The following is a 19,340-nucleotide window of genomic DNA, read 5'->3' as shown; positions in this document are numbered from 1 at the left end:
AGCAGCTGCTCGTACCAAGTGGTGAAATTTGTTTTACTCTCATCACATTGTCATTACTTAAAACATTTCTTTCATTTTAGACCTTTTGCGTTAAAATTATTCAGTGAAATGATGACTGAATTGGATGATTTATTGCAGGAAGAATCTGTCAAGAGCAATGTTTCATCAGAAGAGTTGATCCCAAAAAAAGTGAAGAAGAAAAGGAAGAAGCATAAAAAATACACAGAGACGTTGGAAGGAAATGACCCTACTGAGTCAGCTGTGGAAAAGTACATAAATGTGCCTGTTCATGTTTTGGTAGAGTAGTGATTGTTTTGTATACTCCAAGTCAGTGTCTCTCTCATGGGCAGTTATTTACTGCTTTTAGCTCTTAAGTTCAACATACTTGCATAAAACCACGAGTAGGGTTGCCATAGCAACCTTAGATCCCAGGAGTATTTGAATAGACAGCCTGGAATGGTATAAACATGTTCTTAATGCAGTTGATGTAGGCACTTGTTTCTGTATCTAGTCTTCCTTGTGAACCTCAGCAGAAGACAATGCTGCCATGAGACAGAGAATATCATTTTCTAATTTGGAGTAATTTGGTTAGGTTTGCCAAAGCATTTATTCAAAAGTAAGAAACACCTGACCCCAGAAGCAGGAAAACCCTGCTTTAATAATATTTCTTTGCAATTCATGCGCTGAATGTTAAAATAATAATAAAGGGTATAGATAGAGCTAATGATAGTTGTCTTTTCCTTAGAATGGGGAATTTCAAGATTAGGGGATTTTTAAAGTGAGAGATTTTTCAAAAAGACATGAGTCAATTTTTTTAACACTGGGTGGTTTACCTGTGGAATGAACTCCCCGAAGAAGTGATGGATGTGGGTGCAATTACAAGGTTTAAAAGTATATGAATGAGAAATGTTTGGAGTGATATGGGGAAAGTGCAGGTAGGTGGCGCTAGTTCAGTTTGGGATTACATTCAGCATGAATTGGTTAGACCAAAGGGCCTGTTTCTGTGCTCTGTGGCTCGATCTGCCATCTCATCAGCAACTTACTTATGTAATGGTCCTCTCACTGGAAACCACCAGTACATCTTTGGTGTCATGACTGTTTGCCATGTCACAAAATTATTATCCAAGCTGCTATTCAATCATCACTCAAGAAATATGCATGGGTATTTTCTGACTTGCTAACTTCTCAGATCAGTGCAAACTTTTCATGCCAGAAAAGAAAAGCTGAGGGCAGGGAGTTTTGTCGTGAGCAAGAATGAAAGCTTGAGTTGAAATAACTCGACCAAGGCAGAAAACCCAGCCAATGAGTACCCTTTATTTACGTGTGCATAGAACGTGACATTGACCCAGCTAGCACAGAGTGGGATCCTAGATTGAGCAGAACCCCTGAAAGTCATGCTTATTTCTGTCAGCCAGGACTCCCTGATTGGACCTGGTTAGCAGCCCCAACCAGGGTACTCATATTCTGTGAGGTCCACCTGGCTGACTGTGTTTCAATCAGTACACTAGTTGAGGTCTTTTTTTTGCCCAGCAGAATTTAAGGCCAGCTAACTTATCCCACCACTGGCCCATCTGTTCACTGGTGCAAATTGAGAATGAAACGTTTAGACTTTTGTGTATCTCCACTGTTCATTGGATAAATTTGCCTGGACATGAGACCATCCGAAGTGCTGATTATAGAAAAACTCAGGTATTTTAATGACTCTCACTCTGCACAGTGAAAATGAAATGGTGAGAAAGTAAACGCCTCACAGTGCCAGGGACTCTGGTTCGAGTCCACCCTCTGGCGACTGTCTGTGTGGAGTTTGTACATTCTCCCCTTGTCTGTGTGGGTTCCCTCTGGGTGCTCCGGTTTCCTCCCACAGCCCAAAGATGTGCAGGCTAGGTGGATTGGCCATGCTCAACTGCCCATATTGCTCAGGGATGCCTAGATTAGGGGGGTTAAAAGGGAATGTATCTGGGTGTGACGCTCTGTCAGTTGGTGTGGACTTGTTGGGCTGAAGGGCAGCTCTCCGTACTGTAAGGATTCTCCGAATCAAAAGATGTTCGGAACTTGTAACACGTTTTTAAAATAAAGTTTAGTGTTTGACTTCAGTACAAAAGATTTGCATTGATCAATGTTACTTACCAGTTGTTCAGGATGGAATGAACTGGAAAGGCCTAAAGGATCAGAATTGCAAAAGAAAAATCACAAGACAAAAGAAAACCAAAAAAGCGAGAAAAAACACAGGAAACGAAAGAGAAGTATGAGTTCAGATGATTGTGCAAATTCGGACCCTCCGGTGAATCAGTCTGCCAGAAACAAGAATCAGCAAGGTACAATATTTCTTACCAGTTCTAGTTCTTTAAAACTTCACTTTTATAGTTAATATTGTTTTTATAGTAAATATTTTACAGGACTGTTGTTTCTTGTGTACTGCAGTTGCCGTTTAGCCACAATAAATGCCATCTGTTATGCTTTTATCTGCAAACTTAAATGTCTCAAGTGCAATTTTGAACAAGGTAACTGTTTGTTTCGGGGAAGTACTCTTGTCTCTTTTTGAAGCATTTAAAGTTTTTGAGAAGATTTGTAGCTCAGGTTGTGGATGAGGTTGTAGACTTGCTGGCTGAGCTGGTGGGTTGGCTGCAGATGTTTCGTCACCCTGCTGGGTAACATCATCAGTGCAGCTTTGGTAAAATGTAGGTGTTCTGTGCTGCTTGTTATTTACTTGCCTCAATTTGCTGGGAAGGTTGGCATTGCTTCCGGTTCTTTTTTGTGGTGTTTTGTGCATTAGATCCAGTTCAGTGTGTTTGTTGATTGAGTTCTGGTTGGAATGCCAGGCCTCCAGGAATTCTGTGGCATGTCTCTGGCTTGTGCTGTTACGGATGTGTTGTCCCAATTGAACTTGTGTTCTGTTTTGTCCGTGTGTGTTAAGATCAGTGAGAATTGAGTACATTTAAGACGAGATTGATTGATTGATTGATTGTCAAGGGGATCAAAGGTTATGGGGAGAAAGTGGGAGAATGGGGTTGAGGAACTTATCAGCCGTGATTGAATGGTGGAGCAGATTCAATGGGCCGAATGGCCTAATTTCTGCTCCTGTGTCTTAATTGGTTGTGTCTCTTGATGTCAGTTTTCTTCCAGTTTGTCCTGTGCGATGTTTTTCACTGCCCTTGCATGGGATTTTTTATATTACTTTAGTTTTATTGGTTGTGGGTATGGGATCTTTTAGGTTCATCAGGGTATCAGAGTAGCCCACAAACCGACAACCACCCTGCGATTGCTACTGATGAATGTAAGGGATCCTGTACCCACGACCAATTAAAACAACACAAAAAAAGGCCCTGAGCTTCCAATTGCTTGCGGCTTTAAACATCACCCTGTTCCCTGTGAAAATAGAAGGTCCCCTGGGCCGGATGGGATTTATCCTCGGATTCTCTGGGAAGCCAGGGAGGAGATTGCAGAGCCTTTGGCTTTGATCTTTGTTGCCATTGTCTACAGGAATAGTGCCAGATGATGGGAGGATAGCAAATGTTGTCCCCTTGCTCAAGAAGGGGAATAGAGACAACCCTGGTAATTATAGATCAACGAGCCTTACTTCAGTGTTGGAGTTGATTACAAGAATAGGATTTATTGTCATCTAGAACGCAATAATTTGTTTAGGGATATTCAACACAGTTTTGTGAAGGGCAGGTCGTGCCTCACAAACCTTATTGAGTTCTTTGAGAAGGTGACCAAACAGGTGGATGAGGGTAAAGCACTTGATGTGGTGTAAATGGATTTCAGTAAAGCGTTTGATAAGTTTCCCCACAGTAGGCTAATGCAGAAAATACGGAGGCATGGGATTGAGGGTGATTTGGTGCTTTGGATCAGAAATTGGCTAGCTGTAAGAAGACTGAGGGTGGTGGTTGATGGGAAGTGTTCATCCTAGTGGTGTACCGCAAGGGTCGGTGTTGGGTCCACTGCTGTTTGTCATTTTTATGAATGACCTGGATGAGGGCGTAGAAGGATGGGTTAGTAAATTTGCGGAAGACACTAAAGTGGATGAAGTTGTGGATAGTGCAGAAGGATGTTGCAGTTTACAGAGGGATATAGGTAAGCTGCAGAGCTGGGCTGAGAGGTGGCAAGTGGAGTTTAATGCAGGAAAGTGTGAGGTGATTCAGTTTGGAAGGAGTAACAGGAATTCAGAGCCAACCACATTGCGCTGGGTCTGGAGTCACATGCAGGCCAGACCAGGTAAAGTTGGCAGTTTCCTTCCCTAAAAAGACATTAGTGAACCAGATGGGTTTTCCTGACAATTGGTAATAGATTCAAAGCCATCATTAGATCCTTAATTCCAGACATTTTATTGAATTCAAATTGTGCCATCTGCCGTGATGAGATTTGAACCTGGGTTTCTGGATTAACGGTCTAGTGATATTATCACTGGACTGAGATGTTATAATTTTTCTTTTCCTTCCTTAGGGCCTGTGCAGACTTGAAACTGCAAGTCTAAACATATCTGTAAGACAATTAGGAAGTTTATTGATTCATAAGAGTTGTGGTGCCTCTTCTCACCAGGAGGCTAGAGGAAGACATTTATAAATGATTCAAGCCCATGGTTAGGGAATGGGGAGGTAGATGTAGGAGTACTCTTTCACCCCAATTGATAAGGAATTAAGTATGGGTATGAGCTCTTGTAATTATCTTCCATTCTTCTCTTCCAGTCCTACCTTCTGTAAAACATCTCTATTGTTTGCCTTTCGATCTGGTTATTTATCATTTGGGACCCCATGAAGGGTCATCGGGTTAATCGAGGGAAAGAACACCTCCTGCTCCCCCTTCTCTCGGCTGATGGAGAAGTAACGATTCATGTTGAACACCACTTAAAGAAAACATTGAGAATGGGAAGGAAACATGTTGTACTCTGTTTGGGGCCATCAGCACCACTAGTGTCTGAGATAATTGAGTCCTGAAAGACGTGGCTGCTGGACTGTATCTGGCAGGTAGTGAGGGAACCAACAAGAGGGAGAAGCATACTTGACCCCATTATAAGCAGTCGGCTTGCCACAGATGCATCTGTCCATGACATCAGTAGGAGTGCCCATTGCACAATCTTTGGGGAGAGGAGGTCCCAATTTCACATTGAGAATTTCCGACATCATTGTGTGCCACTGTCACTGTGCTAATTGGGACATGCTTTGAACAGATCTGGCAGCTCGAAACTGGGCCGATTTAGAACAGATGTGAAAGAATTACTTTGCAAAAGGTCATGAATCTGTGGAATTCATTAACTAGAGTATGGTGGATGTTGGGGCACTGAATAAATTCAATGAGGGGATGGGTAGATTTTTAATTAGTAATGTGTTCAAGGGTTATGGGGAGCAGGTAGGAAACTGGAGCCAAAGCTGAGCTGACATCAACCATGATTGTACTAAATGGCAGAGCAGACTGGAGGGGCTGAATTTGCCTACTCCAAGTTCATAATGTTCTGCAGCAAATGGCTTGAAGTAGTTCAAGAAGCCAGATCAGCACCACCTTCTCAAGGGTAACTGAGTGGGCAGTAAATGCTGGCCCAACCAGCTATATCCGTGTCCCATGAATTATTATTTGTTTTAAAAATCCTACATGATGTACTGATACCTGTAATCATACCTTTTACTTCTCTAACTTTGATGGCTGTCAGAGTAATGCGAATAATTTCTCTTGGTTAATCCTTATTTTGATTAAACTGGCTTTTAGATGTTGGTTGTGTTGCCTTGAAGCCTTTTCACACCAGGGTTGCAGTAGAGCTTTGGCACAGACCAAATAACCTTGTATCAGACAAATTGTTACATCATTGACATTGTCTGCTATTCTTTGTTCAAGTCCCTGTGGTTATATGGGACAGCCAGATAACGGACGGTTATAAACGCTCTGAAAAGCATTCCAGTGAGGAAAGACCTGCATCTGCTGTCGCACCCATTGCAAGCTTAGCCTGGGATGGGACGAAGCAATCCGCTGTTGTTCAAGAGCTCTTGAAACATTCAAGCAACAAGGCGTATGGAACTGAAGGTGGGAAGAAAGAAGCCGTTTGTTGGTTTTGGAGTCGGTTACCACAAGTAAATGATAACTGTCGGGATGTGCTGAAGTTTCAGTAAAGTACTATATTAACTGTGTTCAAAAATATTTTGTTAGTTTGATGTTTCATGAAAACCTGCTCTTTCTGTTAATCTGCTGGTAGTCATGGAAGAGATTAGGTACTGTATATAAATCAAGAGAGTTTGGTAGAGTGTATCGGCATCTTTAAGGTTACTGCTTATTCGGCATTCCATTCATCTACAATCGGCACGTGGTCGTACAGTAGCATCACTCTTCTTGGTACCTCCATCACATGATCTTTTGCATCACAACTGACTTAGCTTACTATTTATATATTTGAGTATGAATCCCTTACATTTTTGAGGGAATTTAATTCAAGCTACAGTCCATAAGTTGCTTTCAATTTATTCTTTTGGCTCCCCTGGCAACTTCACCCCAAAAGATGTTGACTTTCCATCGGCTATAATCCCAGAACCATTCTGTCTGTCTTGTTATTTTGTCCAAAGAATCATTATTTAGACCTGATTGATTGGTCATAAGCTGACCTGTGGCACTGCTCACTTGACAGGACAGAGAGACCTGAGGCTTATTTCACTGCCTTCCCCTTGATCTGTGTTGAATTGACTCAGCATAGATTAAAAGTGAACCATGGACTTTCCTATACTTAATATCTGGAATGCATTTCCCTTTCCTCCTGAATGTGAATGAGTTTAAAATGATAATGACAAAGACGGTTGCACATATCACCGAGTGATCAGGTACATATCCTGGAGTTTAGTTCTTTGGGCCTCTGGCAAAACAAAGTACTCCCGCAGCATTTTGCTCCTTGGGATCCACGATCAAACAGATTTCACACGTGTGTGTACTCAGTTGTTTGTTTTGCCAGGAATGTTGTCTTTTGCTTATGCTTCCTGATGACACCTTGCACCCTTCCTAAAACCAAAAGGACATTGTCTTGATCTTTTTCTAGTAACAGATGTTTTGGCCTCTTTTCTTCAAAAGAAAGTTTTATTTCAAGTAAGTATTTGAGATGGTTACAGATCGGTAATTGCATTTTTTCCCCCGTAACCATTAATTGACAAACATGATTTAAAAATGTTTATGTGGCACACTCGGTCTTCCTGGCAGGCTGTAGTATTTTTAAATGCTTAAGACAAAAATATAATGAAACTTCGCATTGAAAATTACATTTTTAGTGCTGACTTGGGATGGAGCAGTGTCAGCTGTCAGCCAAGATGCCAAATGTGACACAAAACAGGAAGAATATTCAGTTGTTATTGATGACTGGGATGAAGAATTTGACAAGGGGAAGGTAAGAGGTTATCTTGAGAATTTACGTTTAGGTAATTGAAGTCCAGTATCTGGAACCATTCAGGTTTAATAAAACTGTCTGTAGATTAAATGTTGGCAATTTCTGACTTTTGTCTAATATTTCCTCTCCTCTGGCAACCGCAGCCCAAAAGGCATTGACTTCCCATGATAATTCCACGATCATCCTGTCTAATCATACTGTCTGAAGATCTGTTGCCTGGATTTAGTTTAGTGAGCAGCTCCCAGTTGCAGAAAAATAAAAACCCCAATAATAGAAACAGCCAACCTTCTGCCACAGAATGATGAGGCATGCAGCGGCAACACAATCAAACTGTTGTTTCCTGCAATAGACCTTTTCCCCTCCAATTAAGCACAGTGATATGCTTAGAATGGAATGCTTAAAGCAGGTGCCCCAAAATTGAGCACTTTATGTTTATGTTGCTTGTCTTAGTTCGCATGATTGTGCTGGAAGCTGGAGAAACATTTTGTTCTTTGTGTGTGGGGATCCACCCCGGAGCAACTCAGGCACTTTTAAATAAAAATGGTTTGCAGTCCACTGCTGGGCCTGTGTGCCGCCTCTAAATAAACAGTAGGAGGTTACAAATCAGTATGTGAAGCAAGTGGAAGTCATCTCAAATGTCCACGAAAATCATTAGAAGTTTTGCTTTTGCCTGTTATTGATACTCCTTCCAATGCTGATGTCAACATTTTGTATTTTCAGATTAAAAAATTGAAGGGATTTAAAAGAGAGAGAAAAAGAAACTTTAATGCTTTCCAGAAAATGCAAAACAGAAGGAATTTTTGGTCTACTACTCATTCAGCAAAGTTTTCCAGGTTTTAAAGTAAGTGTTGGTGTTGTTTCATCATCTGTTTTACCACACATGGAGAAAGGCAAGTAATGTGACATTTTCCCAATGTTACTATCGGCGATTGACATCCTGGGTGTAAAGAGGTGATTCAGGCTAAAGTTATCGCCTCATCTTCCTTACCAGATGTGTCCCCCACAAAATTCAGCACATTCAAAAATTTTGCTCATGTTCCAATCCAGCAAATCTCATGTATATCATCCCATGTTCCCTCTGAGAAGGTGAGCCAAGATATCACAAAATTTCTGTTAGAAAATTCTCAATCCTGTTTCCAAATCTGATCTTGAGAGCACCTTTCACTATTGCTGCAATGTCCTCCAGCTCTTAAATCTCCTGGATCCAGTCCCTCCTGCATTTTAGTCCTCCTGTACAGCAAGCTTTCCATCATTGCCCCATTAATGATTATGCTTCCAGCTGTCCAGGCTTAAAACTCTCATTCCACCAGCAGTGTTTGTTCATAATGGCACCTCTAGGTGAAGCACTGGAGTGGCACATTAACCATGACTTTTTGTTACTTTCACAGCCTAATGGTGACACTTATGCCACTTAAACGTATTTTTCTCCCTCCTTATTGTAGAAAACAAAAAATTATTGTGAATGTAAAATTTCATTAAATATTTACATAAGTGCCAATATAAGTAAACTTTGATGTTTTGAGTGTTTCTACAATTGTTCTTTACATGACATCATTGTGGCCAGTTTTGATAGTGGCCCCCATCTCCTGTGTTGGGAACACTATCAGATTACCATTATTAAACCTTTCTGTTCTCCATCTCTATCGTCTTTAAGATGCTCCCTATAATCTATCTCTTTGAAGTCTTGACATTATCTGACGTGATGTGTCATATTTTGCTTAATAAAACCCTTACCAAATACCCTAATTTTCCTCTGCTAAAGGGATTGTATACATGTAAGCTTTTGTTGAAACTTGGAGAAACAGGCTTGTTCTTCATAAGAATGTATTTTACTGCTTGTCACGTAACTCTGAATGTATGTACGTACGTACTTAGGAATGTACCTGTGGAATTATTTAATTGAATATACAGAGTAATGCAATGACGTCTAATAATTCAGAGCCCACAGAGAAAAAGAGTGCATTCAGTTCCAGAGTGAAACCTTGAAAGAAAAAATACAGCACTTAAAAGAAGTTGATCTCTACAAAAATGTGATCGTCTCCTCCATTATGGGGAACGTGGGAGCAATGGATGATGTTCACCTCCCAATTCTTGTTTGACCGATTGTTCGTTCTCTGATCCTATCCAGTTAACATTTGCAAATGCCTCCGTATGCTCTAGATTCTAGATGTCAGTGCAGTTTTACATTTGCTTTTTCTTTTTATAGAAACATTTTTCAAAGTTTTGCTCATGCTTATCAATTTTGTTGGCTCTAAATGAGGACGACTGTCATCAATTCTATGCTACAAATAAACAATAGTAAATAACTGCAATTCTTTTCAGATTGGTACATTTCTGAAATTGTCAGGCAGTTTGTTAAATACTGACAAAAGCTTACCTCACTTAGATTATTTCTGTATTTAACCAGTTGTGACAAAATGATTTAGCATCTAAATTGCTTATGTTAACAATTAAACTTCAGAAGAGTAGGTATTGCACAATGCAGTTAAATTGGGATAGTTAATGGGAAAATGTTTTTTGGAATGTGCCGCTTGAAAAAAGTTTCAAAGCAACACAAATTCGTGTCATGTTGTGTTTACATACTTAAAAGCTTTGCTTACTTTTGCAGAGGAAAACAGGGTTCACTTAGTTGAAGATGTCCACGGGAAGAAGCGCTGAGAGCTTCTCAGCAATGCAGGCCTATGTTCAGTGTCTTTTTTTTTGTTGGTTTGAACAATAAGACTGATGCTGAAGCAGTTTGTGGTGGCCAGAAACCCATATTAAGATTCCGGAGGAGAGATTCAATGGTCGTAACAGAGCTCTAGCACGAGATTAAACAAGCCATGAACTGAGGACCTGCAATCGAGTATGGATTACATTTCTACAATTCTTACAACTCATTGCATCCAAAGCAAAAAATTGATTCAGAAGTCCGTAGAAATGCAGTATGTTACATTGTTTTAGGTTTATGTGACAATGCAAAATTGCATTGTCAATATAAAAATTTTCTCTCACCCATGGAGGAATGAAAATGGAAGTCCTAAATTGCACGGTAGCAGCTCGTCATGATATTCAGTAGCATTGCTCCATTTTGTGTCCATTTCGACCAACTTGTCATGGGAAAATATCCTATTTTATTATAAATATACTCATTCAGTTTCAACTGATTAAGTAACAAGCTAAATCCCTGCTTTGTGGAAGTTCTGCACTGTTATCAGCTTCTGTTAACTGGCTATTTTATAACTGTGCTTAATTGAATATATAGTTTTATGTACTATTTAAGATTCAAGCATTCGTTTGTTCATCCATTCGTTAATACTGAGTTCTGTTGAGGTTTATCACCTCCATTTAGCTAAATATATTTCCTCTCTGGCTGCTTTTTTCCCCTTCTTATCTTTCCTTGCATCTCTTTTGCTAAAGAGTTTCAGTAAAAAATACAATTTCTCCCTTTGTTTTCCTCCGTTGGAATTGTTGATTTTTGCATTGCATGCCATTTTTTGGAATGATGCGGAGGTCCCGGTGTAGCACTGAGGTGGACAAGGTCAGAAATCACACGATACTGGGTTATAGTCCAATAGGTTTAACCAAATGCACAAGCTTTCAGAGTCCACTAACACCTAAGAAAGGAGTAAGACTCAGAAAGCTTGTGTTTTTAAATAAGCCTTTTGGACCACAAGCAGGTGTCGTGTGATTTCTGACATTTTTAAGCAATTCAGAATGATTAACCTTCTCCGCCACCACTCCAGAAAGTGTTCCAGCTCACAGTTTAGCTTCTTGTTAGATTAGTTTGCATTCTCACTTTATTTACCATAATATATCAGGTATTGAATCTGCTCAATAGTTCGCAAAATAAGTGCCTGTAATACAGATATCATTCAGTTGAGCTTTTGAGAGCAGAAAGGAATTGCCTATGAATTAACATGCAACGTTCTGAGTTTGTCAACATGACATTTGAATAAAAAGCTCAGCATTAATTTCCATTTGCACAATATTAGGAAATAATCTGTTAGGCACCAAAACAAACTGTTTTCTGTGTTTCCAGGAAACATGTTAAAATAAGATTCTGAATGTTAAGATTAGCTGCTTAGAAAATCACCTTTTACAGTGTTGTTATAATAATGCTGTTGGGGTAACTGACACCTCCAAATATGTATTTCCCAACCTGTGTATTAAGGTAGTTCCAATTCCATTCAATCTAATATCTACAATGTGTATATTCATTACTAAAGGTACTTGATACTTTTCCCAGCAGAGTACTCTTAAAGTGAACCTGCAGAATTGGTACTCTGAGTAGAAACCAGACACTGGAGACAGTCAGTACATATTGAAATGTGACTGTATCCATTGATCAGTGATTTACTGAGAATGTACAGAACTTATAGCTTGACAAAGCTTCAACTTAGGCTCCACCTTCCCTTCATTTGCTTCAAAACTTCAGCTCTTTAAACGAAGACTCATTACCTTGCATTGAATAACAATTCCTGTAAAATGCCATGTTTAGGTGCTTTAGGATATTAGAAATTATTATAATACTGATGTGAAATATGTTAATATCAAAAAAGTAGTTAAAATCAAAAATAAACTTTCCTGTGGAAAAGTGTATTTTCTAATGTTTAACTTATCAAGAGTTTGTTTGTAAAAAAAATGTATTTTAAGAAGTTACAGATTTAAGTATCACCCAAGTTCATATCTTGTTTAAACTATATTGAAAGGACTTAATGTGTTTTTGGAATTCTGAGCAACAAGTAAAGCTAATCTGTTAGTGTTAAGATTTGAGCAACCTGTTTTCAGTTTGGTTCAATGGAATGTTATTTAGGTTTCCAGTATCAACTGAAATAACTTGTTAAAATCAGATTTATGCAGTTAATTGGTTAGTTTTTTGTAAAGAAGTCATTTAAGGCTACAACGCTATCACTGAACTTTACTGACATCAGGCTGAACTCAGTTACAATTCTGAGGCATATCATTTGGGGGAAAAAGCAATGTCTGCTAACTGTTGAATGTATTTTGCTTTCTTTGATTCCGTATTTTGATTTCTTTGATTTTGTATTAATTTGCATGGCACTCAGTGGTAGAATTACGCATTCATTGAGCTAAAATTACAAGAGACACATTTCATGGTTAAATAAGATAAACATATTTTGCTTCAAATAAACTTCGACAAGGAGTCCAACCAGTGTTTGTGTTCAGGTTTGTCCTTTTGCAAGTAATTGCGCTGTTAAAAAATATACTTGAATATTAACTGTTGGACTCTCAATAGAAAATAGTAAATTGAATTATTGAAATTGTAACCCAACAACACCCATATAAGTATAAACCAGTTTTTACTTTGATGTGTGGTTGCCTTTAAGTTTAGTCCTTGCATCTATAATTATTTTTTTAAAAGCCGTGTATGGTTGCACTTACAGTAGATGTAAAATAATTGATCTATTTAGCTGAGAATAGTATTTAAATAAAAACATACATAGTCTAATTGTGACCTGCAGGCCAGGTTTTTTCATTTGTGAAGTCACAGGGTTGCATATCAGTCAATTATTAGTATTAATTTTGAGTTATAAGGTGTGGTCTCCTGTCTATCATTACTAACTACACAAAGTGGTTCACTGTGCTGGGTGTTGAAAGTCACTGTCTTGAAGTTCAAAAATTTTATTTCGGCTCCTGCAGTTTATTTTGGAATGCTGCTACTGCTAAAGGATTGTTAAATGGTGGGAAATGCTTGATGCACCTTCTTTCATTGTGTGAATCAATGAACATTCCAGCGTTGTGACCTGACTAAAGCAGTGAACCTTCGTGAATGAAAGCTTAAGCAGTGGGTTAATAAGACTATCATTAATTTATAATTTTGTCCTGACTAGTGAGCTTTATATATTTTCATCTAAACACTAAGCTGAAAACCACTGTGTAAATTGGGAGCTAGGACCAGAAATTAGCTCTGAAATGTTTTCTGAAGTAATAGCATGGACTATAGCTGAGTTCCACAGGCCAGTTTTGTTTCCCTTTCGCTTTTGGAAGTTATGGTTAAGTTTCCAAGACGGGAATGTTTTTATTTGATAGTTCTTTTAAATGTTAATGTAGAAGCAGTTATATTTGGAAAGTGAGAAGAGCCATGTTTAGGAGTCTGGTATCCAAAATATTGAGTGTGCTCATGAATAGGTAAATTTGATGGCCAAAATCACAGGAGGCTATTTAGCCCACTGTATCTGTACTACTCTCCAAATGAGCATCATGACTTGGTGCCATTCTCCTGCCTTTTCCTCATATATGTTTAAACAATTTTCTGTTCATCTAATACTGTTTTTAATGCCTCAGTAGAACTTGACTCCACTACACTTTGCATTCCAAACCCAAGCTACTCATTTACTTTTTCTCTCACGTCACGTTTGCTTCTTTTGTAAATTACTTTGTCCGTGCCTTCTCATTCTTAATCCTTTGATGAGCAGGAGCAACCTCCCTTTCTACTCTATATAGACCCCTTATGATTTTTAAAACTCCGGACAGATCTCCTCTCTGCTGCTCTTACAGAGAAGGCAGCAGTACTAACCTCTGCATTGTATCCCCAAAACTCATTCCTAGAACCATTTTTTTTTGTAAATCCCTCTCTTCACTGCCTTCACATCCTCCTTTTATAGTGGTGCATCCAGACCTACATTCCAAACAAGACTGAACAAGTGTCTTTCACAACCTTCAGGATTACTTCCTTGCTCTAGTTTTCCTTTTTCCCTCTTAAAAAGAAAATCCAGGGTACCGCATACTTTATTTGCACATCTCTACCTCACCCACCTTCAATGACTTGTGTACGCACGTACCCAGGTCCCTGTGCTCCTGCATTCCTTTAGATTTGTGCCCCTTGTTTTACATTGCTGTTCACATTCTTTCTAATAAAATGCATCTCCTTATTCTTCTCAACATTGAATTTCAGCTGCCATTATCTATACACTCCAACAACTTGGCAATATCATTTTGAGGCTTTGTCATCTTCACAGTTTGGTACAGCTTTCTAGTTGGTACTGTTCTCCACCATTATTCCCATAGCCCTGAAAGTTTACTTCCCTTCAAGTGTTTGTCTGATTTGCCATTTGACATCATTGTTGATCTATGCTTTACATTCACACCATACTCAAGCTGACAAATTACACGTCACTGTCATTTTCTTTGTTTAAAATGACGACTTCTTCAATATTGTTTCTCTTGTCCATAATTTTGAATACCTCTATATTCCTTGCTCTTGCTTTGCTTCAAAGATACCAACCCCAGTTTCTCCAATCTAATCTTGCAGCCAAAAATTCTTCATCCTTGGAGCCATTCTGGCAAATCTCCTCTACATCCTCATGAATGAAAAAACACTTGCAACCAGAATTGGACATTAAACTCTAGTTGTGACCTAAAATCAAAGCTTTGTAAAGGTTCAGGATAATGTCTCTGCTTTTATATAGGACACCTCTGTTTATGAAAACCTAGATCCCATATGCTTCACTGATTACATTCTTAATTACTTGTGCCACCTTCAAACATGTCTCCTCTTTCTGCCCTCCCCAAGGTTCCCCTCTCCCTATATTCAGCAGTGTAATCATTGGACACCCATGACATTGCTCGCATGCTAACATCCCTGTTTTACCGGTCTTGATGTTTAAGACCACTATCTAAATGTTTCTTGCACAGAAGTGCCCAAGTAGCCAAAGTTGGAGAATTGATATTGGCTTTGTACTCCAGAGATTAAGTAGAAAGCTGTTGTACCTGTTTGTAACTTCCTAGCTCCTTGACAAAACAAAGTGTAGAGCAAACTCAGCAATTCAAAAGTAAAACCATGGACCTGAAATGTTAACTCTGTTTCTATATCCACAGCGCAGCCAGATTTGTTGAGTTACCCCTGAACTTCATTTTTATTTCAGGTTTCCACCATCTGTAGTACTTTACTGTTGTTTCAATATGAACTGACTTTACAAATTAGTTTATCATCAGTAACAGTGATTCATATAGACTGTGCCACATACACCACAGAAATAAACCATTTGTAGTATCTGTACTAGATAAACCAAACTACCATGGTATGGACTGTCTAGTTTTTTTTTCTTGATTCACTCAGTGCAAATTGCTGCACGCTGAGAGTTTCTGTGCTTCAATTTGAAGCAGTCAAAACTGAACTGGATATGGTGAACATTACTGGTTAATATTGTTTTTCTTTCCCTATAACGCGTAAACCAAATAGCTAAGTTAGGATTGTGCTTGTTAAAATTGAATTTACAGTATAATATTTATTTACCTTATTCCTTAAATGAAAAGACTCCACTGAAAAAGAGAACTATAAGCAGCGCAGCTCCCTTCAAAAATTATGGTTTCGGTTGAGATTATGTCCATATGCAAAAATCGATCTTGTATCACATTTGCAAAATTAGGGTTAGGTATAGTGTTGCCAAGTTTTAATTTGTAGTTTTATTATGCTCTGTTATTAAGTACAGCTAAAGACGCACATGATTTCAATTGCCACTAAGATTTCTTGCCATAAACTGGTATTGGTAAATTAATCAATGAAATATATCAAACTGTATACCCACTACCCCATAACCTCATTCTGCTCATTGTCGAAAGTTGAAATGATGAAATGTTGCGAACATAATACAAAGTTAAAGAAAGCAGAATCATTTTCTAGACAAATCAATTTTAATCCTTTTTGTATGGAAATTATTTATCGCTGGAATGTAATATCCAATACTGAATGCCCATCATCACAAAATGTTTGTATGAAAGTGTTATCAGATCTTGTTCTGACCTGAAAGAGATGATTTATCTCTATATAAAGTACCAAATTGCAATTTTAGTTTTTGGTATTTGATTCTTTACTGTATAGAAAATGCTGATCTAATACCAGAATTAGTATTGAATATCCTGTGCTTCCAATAATCTCAAAGTTGAAAACTTTAATGATCTCCTTGAATGTATTTCTGTGTTGTTGTCATGGTTTCCATTGCCTCTTACTCGGTCTGAAAGCTGCTCGGATTGGCAGCTGTTATTTGTCAGTAGCTAGTTTAAAAAAAAAACTATACTTAAAATGTATATGAGTCAAATAATTGACTAATATCAAAGCAGTTAATGTAGGCCACTGTTTCAGTATTTCGGGCTCAGATCATATATCTGTTACTGTGAATTATCTGCAATATATATCTACTTTAGTACTCTGATTTCCCATGTAATCTTGATGGTTTTGAACACTGAAGGTTTCTTCCTTCTGATTGTGTTTAGTCTTGGCATTTGTTTTTTTTCTTCCTTCCCTTTATTGATAAATTGTCTCTTGAAAATGTGTGCAATAACATTGCCTCTGTTGTGACATGGATAAAGTATATGCACATTTATATAGATTTCCTGTGTTTTCGTCCCTTTTTAATTAAATGTTAAACCATTTGTTACGATAGTTGATGCATGTTTTATCCCCCAGTATCCTCATTGCTTTCATATTGACTTTGAAACTGCACCACTGGTTTTCGAGTCTGCTATTGTTTTTGATCTATACATCATTTGGACAATGAACCAAAATGTATAGCCTAGCAGTAAGAGGGAAAAAAGCCATTATTTGAAATCTGATTGTAAGGTAAGGTTGATGCACTTTTACCTTCCCATTGAGTTTGAACTAAAATTAATTCATTAACATTTGACACCTTACACTGATTATTGAGAAAATTTTTAATAGTTGGACAAAAAAATTTGGTTTCCACTGAGGTTACAGCTATTTAAAGCACTCAATATTTGGCTGGTATTTCACCTGTTGTTCTTTTGACTACAGAAATGACACATGATAGAAATTTATTTTCTTGGTTTTTAATTGGCTACCTTAAGAATTAACAATTCTGTGACACACATGCCTAAAGAGACATTCCAGCAACCTTGGAGCTATCTAACCAGTCATTTTACAAAGCAACATTTTCTTGCCTATTTTTCCTCTCAATATGGTTAGATTGGTGAGCAAGAATTATGGTCAAAGATGCCCTGACAGTATTCCTGAGCAGTACCAACATTTGTCCTTTGGCTGGACCCAGTCACTTACCGGTTTGCCTCAACAGAGAACAGCAAAATCCCACTTTGGTTTCCAATTATTCAAACCACAGAACCAAAGCTTGTCTTTTTCACTTTTTCTGTCCTAGAATTGCAAAACCAAAATGCTTCACTTTTAAAAGTCCCGATTCCTCTTTGAATTCAGTTTAAAAACTAAAATCTAATATTTGAATCTTGTAAGGGTAAGCTATGCCTAGCGAGAAAGAAGCTTTCTTAAAATTGTCGGGCTTTATGATTCCTGATTTCCACTAGTAACTGCATGAGAGAGGGCTCATCGTTTGTCTTGGGAGACATTTAAGCCTGCAGAGGCTGGAAGCTGTATCACTGCTGCTTCATGCTCCCATGAGGAGCTCAAACAGTTCATCAGTTTTGCCAACATCTTCCACCCTGTCCTCAAATTCACCAGGACCATTCCTGACACTTCCCTGTCTCTATATCTGGTAACCAACTCACCACTGACTCCCACAACTACCTCGACTGCACCTCCTCTCATCCACCCTCCTGCAAAAATGCTATGCCATTCGGTCAATTCCTCTGATCCTGCTGCATCTGCTCCCAGGATGAGGCTTTCTACTCTAGGACTTCACAGATATCCTCCTACTTGACAGGCTGTAGTTTCCCCTCCTCTGTTATTAAAGATGCCCTCAACTGCATCACCCCTGTTTCCTGCGCTTCTGCCCTCAAACCCTCTCCCCAGGAACAATAAAGATAGAGTTCTCTTCGTCCTCATGTACCACCCCACCAACCTCCAAATACAGTGCATTGTCCTCTGACATTCTCAGACCACACCACTAAAAAGCCATTTCCTTACCCATCCCTGTCTGCTTTCCGTAGGGACCATTCATCAGCTCCACCCTCCACACTCCCCACCACACTTGGTGCCTTTCCCTGCAACTGTAAGAGGTGCCACACCTGCTTCTCTACCTCCCCTCTCACCGCCAAGGCCTCAAACAATCCTTCCAAATCTAGCAGAGATTCATCTGCACTTCATCTAACCTCATCAACTGTATCCATTGTTCCCTATGTAAATCCCCTCTATACTGGGAAGACCAAAAGCAGGCTCGTACGTGTGCTCTGCATGCAGCAACCAACCTGAACTTCCAGTTGCCCTACACTCTAACTCCTCCTCCACACCCCTGACAATATGTCCATCTTTTGCCTCCGCTGTCAGGGTGAGGCCAAACGTAAACACCTGATATTTCTTCTTGGGAGCTTACAGCTCAATGCCCTGAATATTGACTTCATCTTCAAAATCTCTCCACCCCCAATCTGTCTATCTTCTGGCTCACTTATCCACTCCACCCTTCCCACTGACCAACCACAATAACCCCCTACCTATCTTCAGCCCATCTACCCCCCCCACCCACACACTCTGTATTTATCTCTGGATTTCCATCCCCCTCACCAGTCTTGACAAAGGGATTTTGGTCTGAAACATTGACTTGTCTGCTTTTCAGATGCTGCTGACCTGCTGTCCTTTTCCAGCTCCACTTTTCTTCCTTGTTTGTTATATACTCATTGATTCTTGTGTTTCAGGTCTCTGAAATAATCCTTTGATCTACTGCAGCTCTGCTCCTTGTGCTTGAGACGGCTCATTGAGATGGCCAATAGATCCTGATCTTGTTAGCAATGAACATGTCCTGTGGTTGATTTCAAAACACCATATTGAAGTTATGAATAAGTTACTCCACACATGCAAATTTATGAATGAGTGAAGTTTCAATCAGGAAGAAATTTATCTGCAATAAACTCTTTGACCACTACAGTTTGGATTGTAATGCTGCACAGGGGCTTTTCTGATCCAGAGAATGTACCCATTGTTTAACATGCTTTTCTAATTGCTGTATCAACATTCAAGATGGGCGCTGCAAAGTTGACTGAAGATTGCATTTTTGGAGCACTTGAGAATTAAATAAAACTACAAAAGCAGAATCTGAGGTACATAGGAAGAGAAATTATTGGTTTC

At 39.0% G+C, this 19,340-nt stretch overlaps 1 protein-coding gene across 3 annotated transcripts in view; it reads left to right on the top strand.

Moving 5' to 3' along the window:
- usp36 (ubiquitin specific peptidase 36) overlaps positions 1–16,683 on the top strand; it is an 89,115-nt gene extending 72,432 nt beyond the window's left edge. For all 3 annotated transcript variants that reach the window (XM_059653671.1, XM_059653672.1, XM_048555015.2), the window contains 6 exons: positions 139–269; positions 2,131–2,315; positions 5,827–6,012; positions 7,236–7,351; positions 8,072–8,192; positions 9,960–16,683. In XM_059653671.1, coding sequence (XP_059509654.1) covers positions 139–269; positions 2,131–2,315; positions 5,827–6,012; positions 7,236–7,351; positions 8,072–8,191 — 738 coding nt within the window. In that variant the 3' untranslated portion in view covers position 8,192; positions 9,960–16,683. The remainder of the gene's footprint in view (positions 1–138; positions 270–2,130; positions 2,316–5,826; positions 6,013–7,235; positions 7,352–8,071; positions 8,193–9,959) is intronic.
- Positions 16,684–19,340: the final 2,657 nt, after the last annotated feature.

Source organism: Stegostoma tigrinum, chromosome 22 (genome assembly GCF_030684315.1).
Source record: "Stegostoma tigrinum isolate sSteTig4 chromosome 22, sSteTig4.hap1, whole genome shotgun sequence".
Lineage (NCBI taxonomy): Eukaryota > Metazoa > Chordata > Chondrichthyes > Orectolobiformes > Stegostomatidae > Stegostoma > Stegostoma tigrinum.
This window is presented reverse-complemented; position numbering and strand designations above follow the sequence as displayed.